General features: G+C 48.6%; 1 protein-coding gene across 20 annotated transcripts in view; it reads right to left on the bottom strand.

The window, feature by feature from the left end:
- Positions 1-1,593: 1,593 nt before the first annotated feature.
- Positions 1,594-27,459, bottom strand: part of LOC140914577 (uncharacterized) — a 106,890-nt gene continuing 81,024 nt past the window's right edge. For 4 of the 20 annotated variants that reach the window (XM_073352685.1, XM_073352689.1, XM_073352695.1 and 1 more), the window contains one exon: positions 1,594-7,348. In XM_073352685.1, the coding sequence (XP_073208786.1) occupies positions 4,246-5,916 (1,671 nt within the window). In that variant the 5' untranslated portion in view covers positions 5,917-7,348 and the 3' untranslated portion in view covers positions 1,594-4,245. Of the gene's footprint in view, positions 7,349-8,075; positions 8,158-15,896; positions 16,481-16,503; positions 16,604-17,404; positions 20,201-27,459 lie in introns of those variants that run through there. The other 16 variants (XM_073352682.1, XM_073352691.1, XM_073352693.1 and 13 more) reach the window with 11 other exon arrangements.

Raw genomic sequence — 27,459 nt, 5'->3', positions numbered from 1 at the left:
GAAGTTTTTTTGTTTTAAGATAGCGACCTTCATGTCTGTGATTGCGTGACCAGAGAGATTGAAGTGTTCTCCGACTGGTTTATGAATGTTATAATTCTTGACATCTGATTTGTGTCCATTTATTCTTTTACGTAGAGACTGTCCAGTTTGACCAATGTACATGGCAGAGGGGCATTGCTGGCACATGATGGCATATATCACATTGGTGGATGTGCAGGTATACGAGCCTCTGATAGTGTGGCTGATGTTATTAGGCCCTGTGATGGTGTCCCCTCCTTTTCTTTTTGCGAATACAGACTAACACGGCTATTACTCTGAAACCTGTAAATTTAAAGATAGTGTTTTGCAAAGTTTTCAGATTACCCCCTGTCAGGGTTCCCTCCCCACTCTGAACTCTAGGGTACAGACGTGGGGACCCGCATGAAAGACCCCCTAATCTTATTTCTACCAGCTTAGGTTAAAAACTTCCCAAGGCACAAATTCTCCCGTGTACCTTGGATTAGGTAACACTGCCACCACCAAGCAATTTAGACAAACTCAGGGAAAGGACCACTTGGAGTTCCTACTCCCCCCTAATTTCCATCAAAGCCCCCGTATCCCCTTTCTTGGGGAGGCTTGAGAATGAACAAGATGAGAACAGACACACAAAAAACCCCAATCAGATTTTAAAAGAAGCAGAACTTTATTAGAAAGAAAAAAGGTAAAAGAAGCACCTCTGTAAAATTAGAATGGAAGATAATCTTACAGGGCAATCAGATTCAAAAACACAGAGGATTTCCCTCTGGGCCAAACTTTAAAGTTACAAACAGAAAACCAGGAATACACCTTCCTCTCAGCACAGAGAAAATCACAAACCCAAACAAAAATAAGCTAACGCATTCGCTTGCTAGTACTTACTAATTCTAATGGAGTTGGATTGCTTGTTTCCTTGATCTATGTCCAGCAAGCACACACAACAGACAGACCAAACCCCCACCCCAGATTTGAAAGTATCTTGTCCCCTTATTGGTCCTTTTGGTCAGGTGCCAGCCAGGTTACCTGAGCTTCTTAACCCTTTACAGGTAAAAGGATTTTGTGCCTCTGGCCAGGAGGGATTTTATATACTGTATGCAGGAAGGTTGTTACCCTTCCCTTTATATTTGTGACACCCCCAAAACATATAGAATTAAATTTAGGAATCTTAAAAGGGTTGTTGGGAAGAGTAATGAGGAATATGTAAACAATGAAAGATTTGTTGGGAAAATGGGTGAGGGGTAAAGAGGTGGCAAGTTTTGAAGGAATGCTTGATCTTGTTGCTCAAGAGCATTTCTTGAGCATGTGTAAGGCTGATGTAAAGCAGTGTCTATGGGATAAAAATGTAAAAACTGTGGATGAGATGGCTTTTTTAGCTGATGCCTTTGAACAGACTCAGGCATCTATTGAGAGCAGGCCACAGAAGAGGGGTTTAAAACTGGTGAGAAGGGAGGATCCCATTTTGCCCCTGGGAAGAGAGAAGGGGGTTGGGAGTGTTGCTGGCACCCAGTGCCGAGAGGCTGAACAACAGCTTGAGTTGGTTCGTTACCCGGTGTGCTGCACCCAATAATCACAACGGGGTGGAGAAGCAGAAAAGTTTATTTGCAGCTGCAAAAAGGTACAGGGAGAATAAAATCTCAAATCCTGCACAACAGAGCAGGAAGTTACACAGGCTTTTATACATCCTTTTTTCCAGCATACTTGTCCAATAGCAAGCTGCCCCAAGTATCCATATAGCCAGCCAATCCAGTTCCCAGCTAGTTCCCTGATTCTCTGTATCATTTGTTAAACTATACATAAAGCTGCTAGTTTCAGGCAGTCTGACTCTGCAACATACTGTTGCAGATTCTCAGCATAACTGCTGTGTGTGCCTCCAGGCGGGAGGGGCCAAGGACACTTGGGCCTAGTATGCAGAGCTGCTGCGAGTGCCTCCAGGCAGGGGTGGGGGGGCCAAGGACACCGGGGCCTAGTGCAAGGGGGCTTCATCGACACTCGTGGTCTTCCATCCCCTCGAGTTACCTAGTGGCCATGCCCCAGTGTTCCCAACAACTCCCCCCTTTGAGAACACTCAACAGCCTTGGCTCTGAGTTTTCTCACTTGGGCTACTGATTTCTTTACAATATGACTTTGCATAAGCACTTTGTGATAGCCCTGAAGAGAATGACTTATTAACTTTTGCAAAAGGGCCCTGACACATGATACTGCACAGCATAATACCAGTAATACAAGCAATACAGGAAAGAGAATTTTCAATAGCAGGCTAAATAAACCACCAAGCCAAGACGACAAACCCCAGCCTGAAAACAAGGTTTGCAACCAATCGTTTTCTGGGGCAGTATAGGCAACCTGTGCTCCGGCTCGGGCATGGGCTTCAGCCTGTACCCCCTTTTATAGATTTCATAACTGCTATCATTTACATATACACAACATTGGGGCCCGACGAGGGCACAAACCCCTCCTTGGGATGCCAAGAGATAGTCCAAAGCCAGCCTGTTTTGGAGGGAAAACGTCCTGAGCTGCTGTACCTCTTTATTTAAAGTTTTTACTGCTGACCCTAAATTACTAACCGAGTTTTTTAACTTTAAGGCCACCTTCTTAAGTACCATCTGCAGCCTTACAGTATAGCGGCCTATGCATGCCATGGCTGGCCCAGTAAACAGTGGTGCTATTCCCAGTACAGAGCACCCTACCAGCTTCTCGGTTGTGAGGGGATTCTTCATATTGCCCTCTAATGCCGTAGTCAGTCGCCGCAGGGTCTTTTCTCGTGACTCAACAGAGGTGTCTCGGGCATTTCTAATCTTTCCTTTGGGCAGTGTGGCAGTTATGGAAAGATGAGGAACTCCATGAGCTATATAACAGCTACCTGTCCAGTTGGCTGGCAGCACCTTGTAAGCCTTTCGGCCACATACAAAATAGTGACCCTGTAGGGCCCAGTAAGGACTGTTTCTTAAGGGGATTCCTGGGATATTTAAGGCTGCTTTGGCTGCTTTTTTAAACAATTTATATGCCTCTATGGGAGCATCTTATTTTTTTGATTGGGTACAAGTGGGGGCGTTTCTAATTGTGCTGTTCAAATTACACTCGCCATAGGGATCACTACAAACCCACCATTGGCTTGCTACATTGGAGATATTAACTGGACAGCAAGTTACATTTCCAAACCCCTTTTTTGTGGTAAGATTATTTGTAAGTGTTTCCCTAAAAGGGGAGGAACCATTACACCCACACTGTTGGCCTCCCCTGTTGGTCTTTATCCAATACCCATCAGCCCACTGTGTAATAACACAGGAGCTCTTTCCCACAGGATGCCCATAGTGATCAGATTGGTTTCGGGTAAAACATAGCACTCCCTCAGTGCGTACAGCAACTGAATACTCCTGGTCCTGATAGGTGGCCTGCTGTAAAGAGGTCTTATTCCAGAACGGTGAGTCCGTTCTTTCCTGCTCTTTGGTGGTGGCTAATTCTGCTAGGGTCAAGGGCAGCATGTCAAGGGGCATTCCCGTTTTGGGGGATAGTGGAGTTGGAGCACATACCCAGCAATCAGTCTGGTTTGTTAAAGTAGCAACATGGTGCGCAAGCAAAACAAAGGAGTTATGCTCCCGATATGCACAGTTTGGAAATACCAATACAGAGAATAACAATGTTACCCAATTAATTATGACCAGAGTCTTCCCAACCCAGGGTCTCCAGTACCTGGGTGGGCCCATTTTAGCATTAAGGTGCCCGCTATTTGTGTCTTTTAAACAGTAGCTTTAGCCCGAGATCGTCACTAGATGAGGAGTCAGCAGGTTGGATGGTCCACTGTCCTGCTGACGAGGGGGCGGTTACTGCCTTCAGACGAGAGTGATGGATCCAGTTCTTGTGTCCCTCGATCTTTGCCGCTGTATGGGAGATCAGCAGGACGGTATAGGGTCCTTTCCACTTTTCCTGGAGAGGCTCATCTTTCCAGGTACGAACAAGCACAGAGTCGCCGGGCTGTAAGGAGTGAACGGGAGAGTCCAAGGGGACAGGCTGGGAATCCTTGGTATACCTGTGAAGAGACAAGAGAACAGCAGACAGGGAACACATACACTGTGACAAAAAACCATTACCCAACTCCCATTCCCCTGACAGAACCGGGGTGCCATTCATAGGCCATGCCCTTCCAAACATAATTTCAAAGGGACTGAGCCCTAATCTACCCTTTGGGAGAACGCGGATACGGAGTAGGACGAGGGGCAAAGCATCAGGCCATCACAGTGAGGCTTCTTGGCACACTTTTGAGAGATGCCGTTTAAGGATCTGATTGGTACGCTCCACTACCCCACTGGCTTGCGGTCTCCAGGGCGTATGGAGTTTCCAGGGGATCTGTAAGGCATGTGAGATGCTTTGAATGATTTTTGATGTGAAGTGTGTCCCGTTGTCAGATTCCATCCACAGGGGGAGTCCAAAGCGAGGAATGATCTCCTTAACAAACTTGAGGGCCACTGTTCTGGCAGTGCAGTTACGGCATGGGAAGGCTTCTGGCCATCCGCTGAACCGATCCACTATGACAAGGAGATATTTGAACCCTTGGGTCCGGGGAAACTTAGTAAAGTCTATTTGCCACACTTGTCCAGGGCCCGGAGTGGGTTCTAGGGCAGCTGGTGGCACAGGATGTCCCGGTCGGGGGTTATTCTTTTGGCAGACTAAGCAGTCTGCTTGTACCTGGGCAGCCAGGGGTCGGAGTCCGGAAGTGATAAAGTATTTTCCCATTAGCTGGATAAGTGCTTCCCTGCCAGCATGAGTGGTTTGATGTAGTTTCTGCAGCACTGGCCGGATTAGGCCCTTTGGTAAGAGGACCTTCCCTTCTGGGGAATGGAGCCATCCCTCCTTTTCCCGGAGACCGAGTTTGTTAGTTAGCTGTCTCTCCTCCCCAGAGTACTGAGGGGTTGGAAGTTCCCCTACTGATGGGATAAGGGCATGCATATGGGCATTCTCAGTCTGAGGGGATGGCAGGGTGGCAGCATGCTTAGCCTCTCTATCTGCCCGGGCGTTACCTCTGGCCACATCTTGATCCTCCCTTTGATGGGCTTTACAATGTACCACCGCCACTTCCGAGGGGAGTTGTACGGCTTCTAGGAGCCGGAAGATTTGGGGCCCGTACTTGACTGGGGAGCCTTGGGCTGTCAGCATTCCCCTTTGCTTCCATAGGCCAGCATGAGCATGCAGCACACCAAAAGCATACGTTGAATCAGTAAAAATGTTGACCCGCTTTCCTTTTGACAGTTCAAGTGCACGGGTCAGGGCTATTAGTTCAGCAAGCTGGGCAGAGGTCCCAGCAGGCAAACCTTCAGCTTCCACAGTGTCATGGAGGGTCACAACAGCATAACCCACCCTCCTTTGCCCATCTATTACAGTACTGCTACCATCAGTGTACCACTCATAATCTGCATTTGGGAGGGGTACATCCTTTAAATCCGGACGGCTGGAGTACTGGACATCTATGATCTCTAAACAGTCATGTTTCTGTTCCTCTGTTTCTGGCAAGAGAGTGGCTGGGTTAAGGGAGGGGCAAGGCTGTAGGGTGACTTCAGAGTTCTCTAACAGCTTAGCCTGGTACCGAGCAATCCGAGCCTGGGTGAGCCAAAGCCCTCCCTTTGCATCCAATAAGGCTCGGACCATGTGGGGAGTATAGATTTGCATAACCCCTCCCAATGTTAGCTTCTCCGCTTCCTCAAGCAATAGGGCAGTAGCTGCGACCGCCCGTAAACATGCCGGCCGACCCTTTGCAACCTGATCCAATTGCTTAGAAAAATAAGCCACGGGATGTCTCCATGCTCCTAACAGCTGTGTAAGCACTCCTAGGACCACCCCCCTTCGTTCATGTACATACAACTGAAACGGCTTAGAGAGATCCTGCAGGTCCAGAGCTGGGGCTTCCATTAATTTTCTTTTCAGGATTTTAAATGCCCTATCAGCCTCTGGGGTTCAATAGAAGGGGTCATGATCTGCTCCTTTTACACAGTCGTACAGGGGTTTAGCCTACAGTCCAAACTCTGGGATCCATATCCTGCAAAAGCCTGCCATACCCAGAAATGCCCTGAGCCGCTTACAATTATTTGGAGAGGAACTTGACAGATAGATTCCTTTCTTTTTTTTTCGCTTGAACGCTGATGCTCCCCTTGCCTTAGCTGTAACCTGATCCCTCTCCACCTCAGACAACAGGGTTCTCAGGAGGATATTACAGTCGTCTCAATCGGCTTGTGACTACTGAGGCACCCCTCAAAGACTGAAATAAACCTGCTTGCGTTCGTTGAGAATTCCCCAGCCTGTGTTTTAAAAGCTGCTAAGTCTATTGGATTGAATGGCACATGGGTGTAAACTTGCATAGTGGTAGCCTGACGTCCGTCTGCCCCTGGGCAAGCCACAACAGTCTCGGTAAGCAAAGGATAGAGTCCCACCGAGGGGGCAATCTCTGTAACCCGAGGCATCCTACCCTTATACGGTGGGAGTGTGGGGGCCGAAGGGGACACCGGCTCTGCCATTACAGTGGGGGTGGGGGTCTGGGGACTAACATTAGCTACTACCGAACCAGTCGGAGTCAGATTACAGCGCTGTAAAATATCTGGTCGAGTATATAAAGTCAGAAACAAATGCGCATACATATGTTCATTCTATTTCCTTGTTCTCTGACAGAACAGGAGTAACTGAAGGATCGTGTTGTAATTAATTGACCCTCCTGGTGGCCACCATTCCTGGTCCTCTAGCTGATATTGAGGCCAGTCAACTGTACAGAATCGTTTTAATTGGCTCTTAGTCATCGGATCCGCACCAAATACCTTCCAGTTTGCTAGAATGCACTCTAGGGGCGTACACCGTGCCCTAACCTCTGAGCTCTGTCCCTGTCCCATACCTACAGGGTAACTCTGGGCGTCCCCAGGTTCCAACAGAGCATACAATCCGGATTTTAAAAGGTTCCTACCTTATCCAAGGGACCGGTTCTTCACCGTGGCCTGCAGCTGCTCCTCCCCCATGTCTAAGGGACCGGTTCTTCACCGCCGTCCACAACAGCTTCTCCACTATATGAGTGCATTGCACCGTTGTGCCCTCTGGGGTCGATCAAATCGCGTCTCCTCCGAGGCCCCCGATGAACTCACCGGTGTGCGCTGGGCATCGGTTCTCGCCACAATCCTCGACCTCCAGGAGGGGTCCGGGCAAGGCTAAATTGCAGCCTTGTCGCCCACCCAGGGACGCCAAAAGCTGTTGCCGGCACCCAGTGCCGAGAGGCTGAACAACAGCTTGAGTTGGTTCGTTACCCGGTGTGCTGCACCCAATAATCACAACGGGGTGGAGAAGCAGAAAAGTTTATTTGCAGCTGCAAAAAGGTACAGGGAGAATAAAATCTCAAATCCTGCACAACAGAGCAGGAAGTTACACAGGCTTTTATACATCCTTTTTTCCAGCATACTTGTCCAATAGCAAGCTGCCCCAAGTATCCATATAGCCAGCCAATCCAGTTCCCAGCTAGTTCCCTGATTCTCTGTATCATTTGTTAAACTATACATAAAGCTGCTAGTTTCAGGCAGTCTGACTCTGCAACATACTGTTGCAGATTCTCAGCATAACTGCTGTGTGTGCCTCCAGGCGGGGGGGGCCAAGGACACTTGGGCCTAGTACGCAGAGCTGCTGCGAGTGCCTCCAGGCGGGGGTGGGGGGGCCAAGGACACCGGGGCCTAGTGCAAGGGGGCTTCATCGACACTCGTGGTCTTCCATCCCCTCGAGTTACCTAGTGGCCATGCCCCAGTGTTCCCAACAGGAGCCTAAACATTTTCTTACCTAAAAACATCCCTCTACTGTTAACTTCCATCCCAAATCTTCTGTAGAAGCAGAAGAGCCCAAAAGGTGCTATCAATGTAATTCCACTGATTACCTGAGGAATAAATGCCCTGTGCTAGGAGGAAGCAGACAACCAACAGCTCATGTTAGTTCTGCTGTCCTCAACACAGAAACCCCCCCGTTTGCCAACTGTGCCCACATATCTATTCAGGGGACACCATCACAGGGCCTAATAACATCAGCCACACTATCAGAGGCTCGTTCACCTGCACATCTACCAATGTGATATATGCCATCATGTGCCAGCAATGCCCCTCTGCCATTTACATTGGTCAAACTGGACAGTCTCTACATAAAAGAATAAATGGACACAAATCAGATGTCAAGAATTATAATATTCATAAACCAGTCGGAGAACACTTCAATCTCTCTGGTCACGCAATCACAGACATGAAGGTCGCTATCTTACAACAAAAAAACTTCAAATCCAGACTCCAGCGAGAAACTGCTGAATTGGAATTCATTTGCAAATTGCATACTATTAATTTAGGCTTAAATAGAGACTGGGAGTGGCTAAGTCATTATGCAAGGTAGCCTATTTCCCCTTGTTTTTTCGTAACCCCCCCCCCCCCCCCGGCATTCTGGTTAAACTTGGATTTAAACTTGGAGAGTGGTCAGTTTGGATGAGCTATTACCAGCAGGAGAGTGAGTTTGTGTGTGTGTGTTTCCGGGGGGGGGGGGGGGAGGGGGTGAGAAAGCCTGGATTTATGCTGGAAATGGCCCACCTTGATTACCATGCACATTGTAGGGAGAGTGGTCACTTTGGATGAGCTATTACCAGCAGGAGAGTGAGTTTGTGTGTGTATGGGGGTGGGGGGGTGAGAAAACCTGGATTTGTGCTGGAAATGGCCCACCTTGATTACCATGCACATTGTAGGGAATTTGTGGGGGGGGGTGGAGGGTGAGAAAACCTGGATTTGTGCTGGAAATGGCCCACCTGATGAACACTTTAGATAAGCTATTACCAGCAGGACAGTGGGATGGGAGGAGGTATTGTTTCATATTCTCTGTGTATATATAAAGTCTGCTGCAGTTTCCACGGTATGCATCCGATGAAGTGAGCTGTAGCTCATGAAAGCTGATGCTCAAATAAATTGGTTAGTCTCTAAGGTGCCACAAGTACTCCTTTTCTTTTTGTAGGGAGAGTGGTCACTTTGGATAAGCTATTACCAGCAGGAGAGTGAGTTTGTGTGTGTGGTTTTTGGAGGGGGGTGAGGGGGTGAGAGAACCTGGATTTGTGCAGGAAATGGCCCACCTCGATTATCATACACATTGTGAAGAGAGTGGTCACTTTGGATGGGCTATTACCAGCAGGAGAGTGAGTTTGTGTGGGGGGGGGAGGGGGGCGGAGGGTGAGAAAACCTGGATTTGTGCTGGAAATGGCCCAACTTGATGATCACTTTAGATAAGCTATTACCAGCAGGACAGTGGGGTGGGAGGAGGTATTGTTTCATGGTCTCTGTGTGTATATAATGTCTTCTGCAGTTTCCACGGTATGCATCCGATGAAGTGAGCTGTAGCTCACGAAAGCTCATGCTCAAATAAATTGGTTAGTCTCTAAGGTGCCACAAGTACTCCTTTTCTTTTTTCTAATGCCAGTATATCTTTTTTGAGATGAGGGGACTACATCTGTATGCAGTATTCAAGGTGTGGGCGTACCATGGATTTATATAAGGGAAATAAGATATTCTCCATCTTATTCTCTATCCCTTTTTTAATGATTCCTAACATCCTGTTTGCTTTTTTGGCTGCCGCTGCACACTACATGGACGTCTTCAGAGAACTATCCGTGATGACTCCAAGATCTTTCTCCTGATTAGTTGTAGCTAAATTAGCCCCCATCATATTGTATGTATCATATTTGATACTAAACTGGGAGGAGTGGTAGATACGCTGGAGGGGAGGGATAGGATACAGAAGGACCTAGACAAATTGGAGGATTGGGCCAAAAGAAATCTGATGAGGTTCAATAAGGATAAGTGCAGGGTCCTGCACTTAGGACGGAAGAACCCAATGCACAGCTACAGACTAGGGACCAAATGGCTAGGCAGCAGTTCTGCGGAAAAGGACCTAGGGGTGACAGTGGACGAGAAGCTGGATATGAGTCAGCAGTGTGCCCTTGTTGCCAAGAAGGCCAATGGCATTTTGGGATGTATAAGTAGGGGCATAGCGAGCAGATCGAGGGACGTGATCATTCCCCTCTATTCGACATTGGTGAGGCCTCATCTGGAGTACTGTGTCCAGTTTTGGGCCCCACACTTCAAGAAGGATGTGGATAAATTGGAGAGAGTCCAGCGAAGGGCAACAAAAATGATTAGGGGATTGGAACACATGAGTTATGAGGAGAGGCTGAGGGAGCTGGGATTGTTTAGCCTGCAGAAGAGAAGAATGAGGGGGGATTTGATAGCTGCTTTCAACTACCTGAAAGGGGGTTCCAAAGAGGATGGCTCTAGACTGTTCTCAATGGTAGCAGATGACAGAACGAGGAGTAATGGTCTCAAGTTGCAGTGGGGGAGGTTTAGGTTGGATATTAGGAAAAACTTTTTCACTAAGAGGGTGGTGAAACACTGGAATGCGTTACCTAGGGAGGTGGTAGAATCTCCTTCCTTAGAGGTTTTTAAGGTCAGGCTTGACAAAGCCCTGGCTGGGATGATTTAACTGGGAATTGGTCCTGCTTCGAGCAGGGGGTTGGACTAGATGACCTTCTGGGGTCCCTTCCAACCCTGCTGTTCTATGATTCTATGATTCTATGTATAGTTGGGGTTATTTTTTCCAATGTGCATTACTTTACATTTATCCACATTAAATGTCATTTGCCATTTTGTTGCCCAGTCACTTAGTTTTGTGAGATCTTTTTGAAGTTCTTCACAGTCGGCTTTGGTCTTAACTATCTTGAGCAGTTTAGTATCATCTGCAACTTTGCCACCTCACTGTTTACCCCTTTCTCCAGATCATTTATTAATAAGTTGAATAGGATTGGTCCTAGGACTGATCCTTGGGGAACACCACTAGTTACCTCTCTCCATTCTGAAAATTTACCATTTATTCCTACCCTTTGTTTCCTGTCTTTTAATCAGTTATCAATCCATGAAAGGATCTTCCCTCTTATCCCGTGACAACTTAATTTACATAAGAGCCTTTGGTGAGGGACCTTGTCAAAGGCTTTCTGGAAATCTAAGTATACTATGTCCACTGGATCCGCCTTGTCCACATGTTTGTTGACCCCTCAAAGAACTCTAATAGATTAGTAAGACATGATCTCCCTTTACAGAAACCATGTTGACTTTTGTGCAACAATTTGCGTTCTTCTACGTGTCTGACAATTTTATTCTTTACTATTGTTTCAACTGATTTGCCCAGTACTGATGTTAGACTTACCAGTCTGTAAGTGCCAGGATCACCTCTAGAGCCCTTCTTAAATATTGGCATTACACTAGCTACCTTCCAGGCATTGGGCACAGTAGCTGATTTAAAGGACAGGTTACAAACCAAAGTTAATAGTTTCACAATTTCACATTTGAGTTCTTTCAGAACTCTTGGGTGAATGCGACCTGGTTCCAGTGACTTGTTACTGTTAAGTTTCTCAATTAATTCCAAAACCTCCTCTAGTGACACTTCAATCTGTGACAATTCCTCAGATTTGTCACTTACAAAAGACAGCTCAGGTTTGGGAATCTCCCTAACATCCTCAGCCATGAAGACTGAAGCAAAGAATTCATTTAGTTTTTCTGCGATGACTTTATCATCTTTAAGCAGGGCTTTGGAGCTGTGCTCCAGCTCTGCTCCAGCTCCAGGCAAAAACCTGCAGCTCCACTGCTCTGGAGCTGCTCTGCGGGCTCTGCTCCAAAGCCCTGTCTTTAAGTGCTCCTTTTGTATCTCGATCGTCCAGGGGCCCCACTGGTTGTTTAGCGGGCTTCCTGCTTCTGATGTACTTAAAAAACATTTTGTTATTATCTTTTGAGTTTTTGGCTAGCTGTTCTTCAAATTCCTTTTTGGCTTTTCTTATTACATTTTTACATTTAATTTGGCAGTGTTTATGCTCCTTTCTATTTACCTCACTAGGATTTGACTTCCACTTTTTAAAAGATGCCTTTTTATCTCTCACTGCTTCTTTTACATGGTTGTTAAGCCACGGTGGCTCTTTTTTAGTTCTTTTACTGTGTTTTTTAATTTGGGGTATACATTTAAGTTGATCCTCTATTATGGTGTCTTTGAAAAGTGTCCATGCAGTTTGCAGGGATTTCACCTTTTTATTTCTGTTTAACTAACCTCCTCATTTTTGCATAGTTCTGCTTTCTGGAATTAAATGCCACAGTGTTGGGCTGTTGAGGTGTTCTTCCCACCACAGGAATGTTAAATGTTATTATATTATGGTCACTATTTCCAAGCGGTCCTGTTATAGTCACCTCTTGGACCAGATCCTGCGCTCCACTCAGGAGTAGATCGAGAGTTGCCCCTCTCCTTGTGGGTTCCTGTACCAGCTGCTCCAAGAAGCAGTCATTTAAAGTATCGAGAAATTTTGTCTCTGCATTTCGTCCTGAGGTGACATGTACCCAGTCAATATGGGGATAATTGAAATCCCCCACTATTATTGAGTTCTTAATTTTGATAGCCTCTCTAATCTCCCTTAGCATTTCATCATCACTATCACTGTCCTGGTCAGGTAGTCGATAATAGATCCCTACTGTTATATTCTTATTAGAGCATGGAATTACTATCCATAGAAATTCTGTGGAACATGTGGATTCATTTAAGATTTTTATTTCATTTGATTCTACATTTTCTTTCACATATAGTGCCACCCCCCCCCCATGACCTGTTCTGTCCTTCCAATATATTTTCTACCCCGGAATGATTGTGTCCCATTGATTGTCCTCACTCCACCAGGTTTCTGTGATGCCTATTATATCAATATCTTCCTTTAACAGGAGGCACTCTAGTCCACCCATCTTATTATTTAGATTTCTAGCACTTGTGTACAAGCACTTTAAAAACTTGTCACTATTTATTTGTCTGCCCTTTTCTGATGTGTCAGATTCTTTATGTGCATGTTTCTCGTCTGATCTGGCCCATACTTTATCCTCTACCATCCTCTCCTCCTGACTAAAATCTAGAGAATCTCTATCAATAGACTCTCCTCTAAGAGAAGTCTCTGTTCAATCCACGTGTGCCTCTGCAGCAATCGACTTTCCCCCATCTCTTAGTTTAAAAACTGCTTTGCAACCTTTCTAATGTTAAGTGCCAGAAGTCTGGATCCACTTTGGTTTAGGTGGAGCCCATCCTTCCTGTATAGGCTCCCCCATCCCAAAAGTTTCCCCAGTTCCTAATAAATCTAAAGGAGTTGAGACCAACTCCTGCACTGCAGCTGGAGGCAACACCACATCAGGAAGGGATGGGGCTGTAATGCCTGCCAGGGAGAGAACTGTCCAAGTTGTTAGCTGCCAGCGGGTCGCAGCTGAACCAGTGATAAAATCAGCTCTAAGGAGCACAGAGAAATGTGTCCCAGAGAAGGGGCAGGGAAACTCAAAAACCACTGAGGTGGGTGAGGATTCCTGTGACTATGTAACATAGGGAAGCAGTGTGCTTCCAAGTATGGGAGGGGCTAAGCCTAGCTCCTTTCCAGCAGAAGGCAACATGCCTTCAGGTGCAGGGGCAGGAGACATGTTGTCATTGTCAGTGATTAAGGAAACTGTCCCAGTTGTTAGCTGGCAGAGTTTTTCAGCTGAACAAGGGATAGAACGCTTCCTAGGGAGCACAGAGAAACATGTCTTAGGAGGGGGCGCAGAGGAGGAAACTGGGGAAGGAATAGTGGGGGTACAGGAATGTCTCCTCACTGGTCATTTGGGAGAGGATGCCCAGGACAGAGTAGCTGAATCAGCATCTGTGCACCCAGGCACTCAGCCCATGACCCAGGTTTTAAGAGGGAACTGTGTGACCGACTTCCTGGAGGGGAGCAGTCACACAGCTTACTTCTCAGCGACAGAGAAAGGGGTGATGGAAGGTACTCCAATCCAGGTCCCTGTTTTTCAGGATGCTATTTCTGATAAGTTTTTGGAAACTTTACGTCTCTTTACATCAAGATGCAACTCCAATGCCTGGGACAGCAGAGGAGTTGAGACCAGGAAATTGCCAGGTGGTAGTTTGTGAGAACACAAATGACCCAACTGACAGAGAAGGGGGTGTTTTCCCCCAGGCTGGTGAAAGACAGGGTGCATTTATGGAAAAGCTGCTGGGAAGAGGTCCATCTGATCAAAAGGTACACCTAGCCCAGAGAGCGCAGATCACAGCCCTCTACGGGGCAGGGAAGGACTCACTTCTGGGAGGGGGAAACACCAGGTAACCCCAAAAGGGGAGCTTGATTTTCTGCATATGTACAGTCCTGGGGTTGGGAGACCACTCCCTGAAGGGCCGGCCAATGTGCAGGATATCCCTGAACACCTGTCTTGCCAGACCCTGAGGCACCAAACTTCATAAGAACATAAGAATGGCCCTACTGGGTCAGACCAAAGGTCCATCTAGCCCAGTATCCTGTTTTCCAACAGTGGCCAGTGCCAGGTGCCACAGAGGGAATGAACAGAACAGGTAATCATCAAGTGATCCATCCCCTGTTGCTCATTCCTGCCCATCCTGGCTAATATGGACCTATCCTCCATGAATTTATCTAGTTCTTTTCTGAACCCTGTTATGATCTTGGCCTTCACCACAACCTCTGGCAAGGAGTTCCACAGGTTGACTGCATTGTGTGAAGAAATACTTCCTTTTATTTGTTTTAAACCTGCTGCTTATTAATTTCATTTGGTGACCCCCTAGTTCTTGTATTATGAGAAGTAGTAAACAACGCTTTCTTATCTACTTTCTCTACACCAGTCATGATTTTATAGAGCTCAATCATATCTCCCCTTTGCCGTCTCTTTTCCAAGCTGAAAAGTCCCAGTCTTATTCATCTCTCCTCATATGGAAGCCGTTCCATACCCCTAATCATTTTTGTTGCCCTTTTCTGAACCTTTTCCAATTCCAGTATATCTTTTTTGAGATGGGGCGACCACATCTGCACACAATATTCAAGATGTGGGCATACCATGGATTTATATAGAGGCTACATGATCTTTTCTGTCCTATTATCTATCCTTTTCTTAATTATTCCCAAGAAGGAGGCGGGCGCATTTGGCAGTCTGAAAGGGAGCACATTAAATTCATACAGCCCTACATGGGTGATGAAGGCTGACCTTTCTTTGGCTGGGTCATCTAGCGGCACTTGCCAGTACCCCTTAGTAAAGTCTAAGGTGGAGATGAACTGGGTAATAGCTCATCTGTATGTGGCATTGGATAGTTCTCTGGGCGAGTTACAGCATTTAGCTTACAGTAGTCCACACAAAAGCAGATTTCTCCATCTGGTTTGGGAACCAGAACCACTGAAGAGGCCCATGCTGTGATAAATGAGGGGGAGGGGTAGCTCCCTTTTATGGACACCCAGCCAGCCAGTTAGATATAAAGTCTCTCTTGGTGGCTGTTCTCTGCTTGTTTTACCTGTAAAGGGTTAAAAAAGTCTCCCAACATAGGTAAAAGAAAAGGAGTGGGCACCTGACCAAAAGAGTTTTTTTAATTTTTTAATTAAATTTTTTAAACGGATAGAATTTTTTAAAATTGAAAACAAGACAACCCTTTGTCTGTGTGTTGGTGTTCTCTGGGGAAGAGAGGAACAGGGCAGCACTTACGCTGTGAGAAGCTTTAAGCCAGGTATGAAAAACCATCAGATCATACCTAGAGATTGCTTATCTGAAACCCCAAATATGTAAGTAAATCAGGGAATGTCTGGGAAGACGCGATGAGGGTTATTTCTTCTATTTCTTATTGGCTTGTGGACTCCTCTCTGCTAACCCCCAAATGCTTTTGTTTTGCTTGTAACCTGTAAGCTAAACCTCAAGAAAGCTATCTTGATGCTTAATTTTTGTAAGTGGGTTTTTTAAATCTCGCAAAAGCCTAAGTTTCAGATGTATCTTTTTCTTTTTGTTTTTAATAACATTTACCTTTTATAAGAACAGGATTGGATTTTTGTGTCTCTAAGAGGTTTGTGAAAATGTTGTTTAATTAGTTGGTGGCAACAGCTGATTTCCTTCGTTTTCTTTCTCAGCTCTTCCTGAGAGGGGGGGTGAAAGGGCTTGAGGGTACCCCACAGGGAGGAATTCCCAAGTGCGCCTTCCTGGGTCCCAAGGTTTGGGTTTTTTTGCACTTGGGTGGTGGCAGCATCTACCCATCCAAGGTCAGAGAAAAACTGTGACCTTGGGAGTTTAATACCAGCTTGGAGTGGCCAATATTAATTTTTAGAATCCTTGTAGGTCCCCATCTTCTGCACTCAAGGTGCCAGAGTGGGGAATCAGCCTTGACACATGCACTCTCAGAGAGGCGGATAACATCCATCTGTAACATGACCTTGAGCTCCCTTTCTATTTAGGTTTTGGTTTGAGGAGCCATCCTGTAGGGTTGGGCTCTAATTGGGCAAGCATCTCCTGTGTCAATGGAGTGGTATGCCCATTCTGTCCGTCCTGGGCTGGCTGAAAACATTGGCACGAAGCTGGTGCACAGCTCCTGGATTTGCTGTTGCTGCTTATGCCCAAGGATGATGGAAAAGCTCACCTCTTCTACGCCACCATTGCTTTTTCCTTCATAGTAGACTCCTTCAGGCCACTCAGCGTTGTCTCTCTCCTGGGCTGTAAACTGGAGAACCTTGGTTTCTCTGGAATAAAAGGGCTTTAGAGTATTAACATGGTATACTTTAGGTTTTAGGGTAGGGTCTGGGAACACTATGAGGTAATTAACAGCTCCTAGGCACTCTTGGACCATACATGGCCCCTCCCATGACACTTCCATCTTATCGGCCTGGAACACTTTCAGGACCATTACTTGGTCACCTATTCCGAAGGAAAGCTCTCTGGCACATTTATCATACCAGGCCTTTTGCTCTTGTTGAGCATCCTGTAGATTTTCTCAAGCAAGGGCTAGAGAGTCCTTGAGGGTGTTTTGCAGGTTGGTTACAAAGTCCAAAGTCTCCCCTCCCCTGCCTCCTGGCTCCAGCGATCAGCTGGTTTGCGGCATTCAGGAGGCAGGGGAGGGAGCGGGGAGGCTGTGCGCTGCGTCCCCGCTCCTCCCCCCAGCCTCCTGAACGCCGCAAGACAGTTGATTGGAGGTGGGAGGAGCAGGGGGAAGGCGCTGATCTGCGGGCTCCACCAGTGGGCGGAAGGTGCTGGGGGTGGGGTGGCATAGGGGAGCTGATAGGGAGACTGCCAGCCTGTTTAATACCTTTATTAAATTGCTTGTTTGAAATTGTTTAAAACTTATACCTGTATTAAATTGCATTTTAAAAATTATTTAAAATGTATATAATGCCTTTTGTCTGGCAAAAAAAAATTTCCCTGGAACCTAACCCCCCCCCATTTACATTAATTCTTATGGGGAAATTGGATTTGCTTAACATCGTTTCGCTTAAAGTCGCATTTTTCAGGAACACAACTACAACGCTAAGTGAGGAGTCACTGACCTTAGTTGGAACTACCAACTGTCTCTGAGGATGCCAATCCTCCTTGTGCCCACCAGAAAGGGTTTCCTTGTATAAGAGTCTTCCTTCTACAGCAAGCCTGGGCCTATTGGAAGAACTGAGAGGTGGTGGGTCGCTCTGTGCCACCATCCAAGCTCCCTTGAGGCTTCTATCCGCTTCCTGCTCTGCCTGGAACTGCTCCCTTGATGCTGGAGACATTAGTTCCTTGCTGGGTTGTGGACTTGGGCTTGGTCCCACTGGAAGTTATTCAGGTGATGGGTTGTCTCTGTCGACTGTGAACCACTCTCCACTGGTGCACTGGGTTGTATTTTAGGCTCCAGTTGAGCTTCTTGCACCAGTTTAGCTGCTGCTGCAGGTGCAGGCTCTGTGGCACCCTTTGGTGCTCGCTCCCCTGACTCTGGTGGGGTTGCAAGCACGGGCTCTGGTGCTGACTGCTCCCCACAGTTCCGAATCTTGGGCTGGGTCTGGCTGGATCCCAGGAACTGGATCTACAACTGCTGCCATAGACTTTGGTCTGGGGGTCTAGTTTCACCACCTCTGGCTGGGTCCCTGTAGGAGGCTCAGGAATGGAATTAAGTGTGGAGGCCTGTTTAGACTGGCTGCGGGTGACTATCCCCACCCTTTTTGTTAGCCTCACATGGTTGGCTAAATCTTCTCCCAGCAGCATGGGAATGGGATAATTGTCATAGACTGCAAAGGTCCATATTCCTGACCAGCCCTTGTACTAGACGGGCAACTTGGCTGTAGGCAAGTTAAAAGAGTTGGCCTTAAAGGGTTGCACCATCACTTGGGCCTCTGGGTCATTGAATTTGGGGTCCACCAGAGACTGGTGGATAGCTGACACCTGTGCTCCAGTGTCTCTCCACACGGTAATCTTCCTCCCGCCCACACTCACAGTTTCCCTTTACTCTGGGGGTATTTGTGAGGCATCTGGGCCTGAAGGCTCTCAGTGGGACCCCGGGGTGATGAGTTGCAGTTGGCTGGTGCTCTTGGATAGTTGGTCTTCACATGCCCCAGCTCATTACATTTGAAGCATCGCACAGCTGTCTGTGGGCTGGGGCGATGTGGGTGGTTGGAGAATAGGGTGGTGGGACAAGAGGGCATCTGGGGTTTCCCTGGCTGTGTGGCGGGCTCCTCCTTGCGAGGTGGGGTCTTGGGCTGACTCCGATGGTGGGGTGTCTTCTCGGGTTGCCCCTTCTGGTATCCGCTCCAACTGCTACTAGCTTTCTTCTTCTCCACCACCTCGACCCATTTGACTCCGATCTCCCCTACCTCAATTACAGTTTTGGGCTTCCCATCTAGGATGTACCTTCCTATTTCCTCAGGAACACCCTCTAAGAACTGCTCCATTTGTGTAAGGAGAGACAGATCTTTCAGAGACTCAACATTTGCTCCTGATGTCCAGGCATCCCTATTTTTAACAATGTGGTAGGCGTGTTGGGAAAATGCCACATATGGTTTCCACCTTAGGGGTCTGAACCACTGATGGGCATGCTCGGGTGTTAGCCCCATCCTAATTCTGGCCTTTTGCTTAAAAAGTTTGTACTCGTTCATGTGTTCTTTAGGCATTTCAGCTGCCACCTCTGCTAAGGGTCCACTGAGTTGTGGCCTCAGCTCCACCATATACTGGTCTGTAGGGATGTTGTATCCAAGGCAGACCCTTTAGAAATTTTCTAAAAAGGCCTCTGTGTCATTGCTACCTTGTATGTGAGGAATTTCTTGGAATAGGGAGCGGTACTGGAGAAGGATTATTAGGGCTACCTGATTGATCCAGCTTAGCCCTTTCCAGCTCTAAGTGCTTCAGCTCCACTTCCAAGTGCTTCGCCTGTCTCCTCATCTCTGCTTCTGCCTCCAAGTGCTGCATCCACTTCCAAGTGCTTCTTCTCTGCTTCCACCTCCAAGCGCTTCATCTCTAGGAAGAAATTCCTTTCTGCCTCAGTTAGAACTCAGCCTGAGTTACGGACATCCCTCCATCCTAGCACTGGGATCTAGGTTGCGGAAGGGCTGATCCTTCTCCCCTGGGAAGTCCCCATTCCCCCATTCCCCTGCATTTCCATCATGGAGCTGGATGTCTGGGCTTGATCTGGGTCTGTCTTCTTTCTGGTGTGCCGCTTTGGGAAGACTGGTTTTTCTAAGGTTTCAGTGCCTGACCTCAACCTCATGCACAGGCTGCCCTACTCTAGCCTCGCTATTTCGTTGCCATGAAGCTAGAGGGAAAAAAAATAAACTGCTTGTTGGACTCCCTGGCATGGCAGGCTGAACCCTTTTCATGCCTGTTCACCCTCATAAAGCAAAAAGAAAAGAAAAGAAAAGAAAAGAAAAGAAAAGAAAAGAAAAGAAAAGAAAAGAAAAGAAAAGAAACCTCCCTGGCTTTGCAGGCTGCCAAAAGGAAAACTGTCCTTTTAAAATCCTGCAGTCTGTGCTTCTGTTTCAAAATGATCCCACCACTCTGCCACTGTGTGAAGGCTGATTCCCCACTCTGGCACTTCGAGTGCAGAAGGTGGGGGCCCGCGAGAATTCTAAAAATTAATATGTGCCACTCCAGGCAGGTATTAAACTCCCAAGGTTACAGCTTCTCTCTGACCTTGGATGGGTAGATGCTGCCGCCACCCAAGTGCACCCTAAAACCCCCCTTGGGACCCAGGAAGGTGCACTTGGGAATTCCTCCCTGTGGGGTACCCTCAAGCCCTTTCATCCCCTCTCTGGGGAAGAGCTGAGAAAGAAAACAAAGGAAATAAGCTGTTGCCCCAGCTAATTAAACAGCATATGCACAAACCTCTTAGGACACAAAAAACCCAATCCTGTTCTTAAAAAAGGTAAATTTTATTAAAAACAAAAAGAAAGAAAATACATTTGGAACTTAGGCTATTGCTAGATTTTAAAAGAGCAAATATCATAATTAAGCATCAAGAATGGTTTTCTTGAGGTCTAGCTTAATGGTTACCAGCAAAACAAAAGCATTTGGGAGTTAGCACAGAGGAGTCCACAAGCCAATAAGAAATAATACTAATCACATCTTCCTAGACAATCCCTGATTTATTTACATATCTGGGGTTTCAGATAAGCAAGTCCTAGGTATGATTTGATGATTTTTCATACTGGTTTAGCTTCTTAAAGCATTGCTGCTCTGTGTCTCCTCTCTCCAGAGAACAACAACAGACAGACAAAGGGAAAGTTTTTTCCCCAATTTTAAAAAGTTCTAGGCATCCCATTGGCTCTTTTAGTCAGGTGCCCACTCCCTTCCTTTTACCTGTGGGCTTTTTTAACCCTTTACAGGTAAAGCAAGTAGAAAACAGCTACTAACAGGGATTTTATAGCTAATTGGCTGGCTGCGTGTCCATAAAACAGAACTACCCCCTCCCCCTTCATTTATTACACCCTGATGCACCAAAGTTCCAGAAACATGATTAAATTAAGAGCCCACACAGAGGGGAACACTGGAGGGAAAGAAGAGCCAGTGACTGATTACATGGGAAAGAGTCAAAGGACACCATAGATAATGAACAAACTAACCTCAGACTACACTATCTGAACAGAGGGAGCAGTATCATAAAGATACTTGTAAATGCACGTCTGTGATAAAAATGTTGGTATTAATGTTAAGTTTTGGGGATAAGAATTTTGACACAGCTGTTAAACCTTATGATAATGCTACTTTTCAATAAATACCTGTAAACAGGTTTAAAGCTTATCACAGCAGAGAAACCATAAAAACCTGGTTTGCTGTGTGTGAATGGGGAAACTGAGGGACGCTGCCTCATGGGCTTAATGGCTGGATGCCAAGAGAACTATAACACAAACTGCCTTCGAGCTAGTCAGTGACTAACCCTCTTGCAGTAAACTAAGAGGCGAGGTGTGATGCTCTGTACCTCGGGGGAACACCCCCATGTTCAGCCTTGTAAAATGATTGTGTGGTATCCAATGCAAAGTTTGTCATGTCAGGTGTCTTCAGAAGGCTCATGATGCACTGAGCATGGTTGTTACAGTAATGTTATAATAAGGTTATAGGTTATAATTTCATGTATGTAGTTATGAGACTGAAAATGTATCCTCATGACTTTAAATAAGCCCAGGCAAAAATGCTCCAAGAGCTGAGAGGCAGTTCACATCTCATCAGGGCATGTGTGGGACAAACCCAGCCCAGCCTCACAGGAACAAAGGACGCTGGCCTAGAGAGCAACAAAAGAATCTGTTGGACTCTCGAGGGAGTTACCCCCACTTCCTTTGGTCAGTTTGGGACTGCGATGAGGTAATGCTCGCCTGACTCTGAAGGGGGCGGGACAAAGCCAAGAGGGAAGAAAGAACATGATAAAGGGGAGAGAGATTTGCCATACTCGCTCTCTTCCACCTACATCTACAGACACCACCACCACCAAGCGACTGAAGCACTGATCAAAGGGGAGAGCCTGGCTGAAGAGCAACCAGCCAGCTTGTGGTTAGAAGCATATAAGTTTATAAGGACATTGATAGTGTTAAGATCAACTTAGAATGTGTTTTGTTTTTATTTCATTTGACCAAATCTGACTTGTTATGCTTAGATTTTAAGTGATTAAAGTCAAACTTTATAGTTAATAAATTCATTTGTTTATTCTACCTGAAGCAATGTATTTGGTTTGAAGCGTGTCAGAGGCTCCCCTGATACATATCAATTTCTTTGTTAAATTGACGAAGTCATATAAATTTGCAGTTTCCAGCAGGCATAACTGGACAGTGCAAGACGGAGGTTCCTAGGGTTGTGTCTGGGACTGGAGGTATTGGCTAGTGTCATTCAGTTGTACAATCCAAGGAGCAGCTTACAAGCTAGATGCTATGTGTGAACAGCCCAAGAGTGGGGAGTTCTAACAGCAGAGCAAGGTAAGGCTGGCTCCCAGAGTCAGGGATTGGCGTGACCTAGCAGATCACCAGTCCAGATAATACCAGAGAGGAATGTCACAGGTGCCCTGCAGGGTCTCTGGACTGTGGGGAGAGATCAGGCAGAGCCTATCTCCCAACTTAAAGGTACTATCCTAAGGGAGGCCAGGCCTGAGGGCCCTGAGAATTTCCTATGCTGTGTTCAGACGCTCAATAAACGCTTCTGTTTTACACTGGCTGAGAGTCGCTCCGGTCTAGAGAACAGAGTTGCATTATTCCCTCTGGGAGTGGAGGCCCTGGGGGGCCAGAGCGAGGAGTGGACTTCCTGAGGAGGCTCACGGCGAGAGACAGGCATGCTAAAGTTCAGAGAGGTGCAGTTCCAGGAGGCAGAGGGGCTTAACCCCTGAGAGAGAATGGACCCCTGAGATGGGCTGTCGCACTGAAGGGGGGGAAAGGGACCGTACAGGGCCAAGAGTGTGCCCCACCTGTGAGTCCATGACAACTTGGTAGCAGAGGATGCACCCTGTTGAGAGTTGGCTGCGAGTGCAGGCACTTTGCAGTGAGTGGCTGCCAGTGATAAAACGAGAATTGAAGGAACCAGCATGGAAACGGCCTATAACCAGCTCAGTAAGATGGGGAATGGGGGGAGGTGAGGTGTTCCTCTACCCTAGGGTGGCCATGCCACAGGAGGTTGTGGGTGGTAAGCAAGGTGTTATTCTAGCCTGGAGGGACCATGCCAGGTCAGGGCGGGAGGTGGGAGTCAAGGTGTTTCTCTCCCCTGGGGGGGAAGCGCCAAGGCAGGATGGCGGGGGGAGGCGAGGTGTTTCTCTAGCCCAGAGTGGAAGTGCCAGGGAAGAGCAGGGGGAGGTGAGGTGTTTCTCTATCCTGGGGGGGGAAGTGCCAGGGCAGGGTGGTGGTGGAGGGGAGGCGAGGTGTTTCTCTAGCCTGGAGGGGTGGGCCAGTGCTAGGGCAGGCTGGGGTGGGGGTTGGGGGGGGCAGGACAAGATGATTTTGTAGCCCAGGGTGGCTATGCCAGGGCAGGCTGGGGAGGGTGTCACTTAGTGTGGGGGAGTCAGGGCTCTGCACCACCCCCGCCACCTCCTGCTATTCACCATGACTCTCAGCCAGCCAGTAAAACAGAAGGTTTATTGGATGACAGGAACACAGTCTAAAACAGAGCTTGTGGGTACAGAAAACAGGACCCCACAGTCAGATTCCTCTTGCGGGGTGGAGAGCCCAAACCCAGGTTCTGGGCCTCCCCACCATCTCCCCAGCTAGCTCCAAACTGAAACCCCTTGCAACTGCCTCACCCAGCCACACCCCGGCCCCTCCGCCAACCTTTGTCCATACCTCCAACCCCCTCCTGGGCTCAGGTTATGAAGGGAAGCCGCCATCGTTTACATGCTGGCTGTAAATTATCATCCCTCAGTGAAGTCCCACCCTTATTTCGCATCACCATCTAGTATTGGTGCAGTACCCCAGGGAAACAGAGGCCCGCCCCGTGTTAGCAGAAGACAGTAAACTAGTAAAACTCCTGTGCAACATTACCAGGTCAATACTCCCTATGCCGTCACAGGAGGTGAGGGGTTTCTCTAGCTTGGAGCGGGGGTGGGAGGACTGTGCCAGGGCAAGCCGGCTGCGGAGGTAGGCGAGGTGTTTCTCTAGCTCGGGGTGGCCATGCTGTTGGTGTGGGGGGAGGCGAGGTGTTTCTCTAGCCTGGGGCGGCCGTACGTGACAAAGTGGGGCTTTATTCATCTTGTTATGTTGCATGTGAGTCTTACTGTCATGTACTAATACTTAGTTTCCCTATGTACTGCACCAATACTTAGGTGGTGGGAGTTGAGTATGTGATTTTTACTGAGGCCCTCAGGGCAGGTGAGGCTGCCCAGCTGTTTGCACCTATGTGACCTGAGACTCAGGAGGGGAATGCAACCAGGTGACACCTTTTGCCCTGGAAGCAAGACAAAGAGAAGGGGGAGGAGCAAGAGGGGGTGTCGGCATCTGGACCAGGATTCCCAAAATGGACTTGGCTGAAAGTCACTGATTTCTGTAATAGCAAACTGTTCTACTCTGTGTTCCTGTCAACTAATAAACCTTCTGTTTTACCAGCTGGCTGAGAGTCACATCTGACTGCGGAGGTGGGGTGCAGGGCCCTCTGGCTTCCCCAAGAGCCCTGCCTGTGTGGACTCGCTGCGTGAGGCGCACGGTGTGGAAGGGGATGCTGAATGCTCTGAGGTCAGACCCAGGAATGTCAAAGCTGTGTAAGCTTCTTGCTCTGGAGACAGTATGCTCAGAGAGAGGAGGCTCCCCCAGAGTCCTGGCTGGCTTCATACGGAATAGTTCCAGAGCACTGACTTGGTGACTCAGTTACATCTGGTGGCAAAGGTGGGATCAAACTGCACCCCATGAGCAGAGCATCCTCTGTAAGTGACTGGGGAGCAATAGAACGAAGGGGGATTAGCAGGTGGGGGATTAGCAGGAGTGCTGAAGTCTCAGAAAGGTGCGGTTCCAGGAGGCAGAGGAGCCTATGGCTTAACCCCGAGAGAGAGTGGACCCCCCAAGAAGGGCTGTGGCACTGAAAAGGTTCCTCCCAAGGACCGTGGGGAGTAGAGAGAGCACAGGCCAGTGAGTCCGTGACGACATGGGAACAGCATGGAGATAGCCTATAACCATCTCCTTCAGAAAGACATTGTAGAGCTGTGCAGCGAGAGCGGGCTGCGCATTGGAAGATTCACCAAGGCACAGCCGATTGCTCAGTTGGAAGAGAATGACCACTCTAAGGAGCGAGTTCCTGACCCAGCTGGGGCTGTGAGAGAGGCTGGGAGCAGCCCGGCAGCCCAAGGGGTCATCCCAGCCACCGACCCAACCGGGGATGCGGGAGAGGCTGAAAGCAGCCAGACGATCCCAGGGCCGGACCAGCAGGGGATCTTAACAGCCAAGTTCTCTGTTGGTGGAGCAGAGATGGTTGGAGTTGGAAATGGAACAGAAACTTAAAGAGCTGGAGGACTGTGAGAAGGAATGGAAGGACTGGAGAAGGAACAGGAGGACCGTGAGAGACAGAGGCAGCATGAACTGGTGATGAAGGAGCTGAGAATCAGAGGGACCCCTGCTGGGGTGAGTGGGGATGAGTCCAGGGTTGCTAAGCCCACAGGGAACTCTGATATAAATGTGCTACCTCAGTTTAAGGAAGGGGATGATATAGATGCCTTCCCCACTGCCTTTGAGAAGGCCTGCAATGTGCATCAGGTTGACCCTGCAGACAGGCTTTGGCATCTCACCCCCTTACTGGGTCCCAAGGCCATAGGGATGTTCAGGCAGATGGATGAGGTGGAAGCAGAAGACTGAACTGTTGAAACAAGCCCTGCTGCGCATGTTTGAGCTGGCCCCCGAGGTGTACAGGAAAAGGTTCCAGAGTATGCAGAAGACCCAAGGGGTGACCTGTCTGGAACTGGCCACCCTGATGGAGAAATACACCCGCAAGTGGGTGAATGAGGCTGGGGTCCAGACCAAGGAGGACATGATTGAACTGGTGGGGCTAGAACGACTATATGAAATCTGTCCCCGTGACCTGCGGATGTGGCTGGTGGAGAAGAGGCCGAAGGACCTGCACTGTGCAGGGCTGCTGGCTGACAAGTTTGTAGACAGCAGGTCGGGATATGGAATGGAACACCAGGGAGACAGGCCCACATCAGTGCAGAAGGGGAGTCACCCACGGGCTTCCCTGAAGGGGGACTTGGATAAATCCCTCCCAAGAGGCACAGTGAGCGACCAGCCCCAGGGGATCAACGGGACTTGAGGTGTAATTACTATGGGCAGAGGGGCCACAGATGGGCCCAGTGCCAAAAGCTCAGGGACAGGACAAGCCCTCGAAGGGTTAACTGGGTGGGAGCCAAGCCAGAGGAGGGGCTGGCTCCCCAGGCAGGAGGGGCTGGCAGTTTAGCAATGGCCCAAGAGCCAGCTGCTCAGGAAGGCTTGATGCTCTGGATTCAAAGTTCTGTCTACAGGGTAGGTGTGGGGCAGCCCCTGAGGAGCGAGTGCCTCATTCCCCTAGAGGTGGATGGGAAGCAGGTCACTGGGTACCAGGACATGGGTGCTGAGGTGATGCTGGCCCAGACCGAGGTGGTGGCCCCAGACCGGGTGGTGCCCAACCTGACTCTGATGGGTGTGTGCGGGCCCCCCATTTAAGGTACCCGTGGTGAGGGTACATCTGCAATGGGGGGCCAAGAAGGGGCCCAAAGATGTGGGGGTGCCCCATCAGTTGTCGACCAAGGTGCTGATGAGGTGTGACCTGGCAGATTGGCTGGGTGGACCCAGAGCACCCTCGTCATCACCCATAGCCAGAGAAGGGCACTCTGCCCTGACACCGGGAGCGGTGCTCTGCCGGGGGTGCAGGTCCCTACCTCAGCGGGAAAGGAGCCACTGGGGACAGGACTTGGTGGGGCTGCAGCGTCTGACCCAGTCACTGAGAGGGCACAAGTCCCCACTCCTTCCCCAGCCGCTGAATTCCAGGCTGAGCTGTGGAAGGAGCTCTCCTTAGAAAAGCTGGGGAACTTGCTGGCCACAGCACGGTGAAACCCCTGCAGGAAGGCAGCTGGGAAAGATTCCTGTGGGAGAAGGGATTCCTGTACTGGGAATGGGCTCCCCAAGGGGAGGTGGAACTGTGGGGGATCAGGAGAGAGCTAGTGGTCCCCCAGAAGTACGGCTGCAGGCTACTGTACCTGACCTATGATGTCCCTCTCTCGGGACACCAGGGAACCCAGCGCACCAGGCAGAGGCTGCTACGGAACTTTTACTGGCCCGGGACTTTGATGCCATCCAGCAGTAGTGCACGTCCTGCAACCCCTGCCAGAGGGTGGGGAAGCCCCAGGACAAGGGGAAAGCAGCTTTGAGGCCCCTGCCCATCATAGAGGAGCCTTTTCAGAAGGTGGCTGTGGACATAGTGGGACCCCTCAGCAAGACAACTCGGACAGGGGAAAAATACATTCTCGTGGTGGTAGATTTCGCTACTCGCTATCGTGAGGCAGTGGGCTTGATCTCTATTGAGGCAGACACTGTGGCAGATGCATTGCTGACCATGTTCAGCAGAGTGGGGTCCCAAGGAGGTCCTTACAGATCAGGGCTCCAACTTCATGTCAATTCTGCTCCGGTGCTTGTGGGAGAAGTGTGGGGTCCGACACACCTGGGCC

The sequence above is a fragment of the Lepidochelys kempii genome, chromosome 7 (genome assembly GCF_965140265.1).
Source record: "Lepidochelys kempii isolate rLepKem1 chromosome 7, rLepKem1.hap2, whole genome shotgun sequence".
NCBI classification, from domain to species: domain Eukaryota; kingdom Metazoa; phylum Chordata; order Testudines; family Cheloniidae; genus Lepidochelys; species Lepidochelys kempii.
This window is presented reverse-complemented; position numbering and strand designations above follow the sequence as displayed.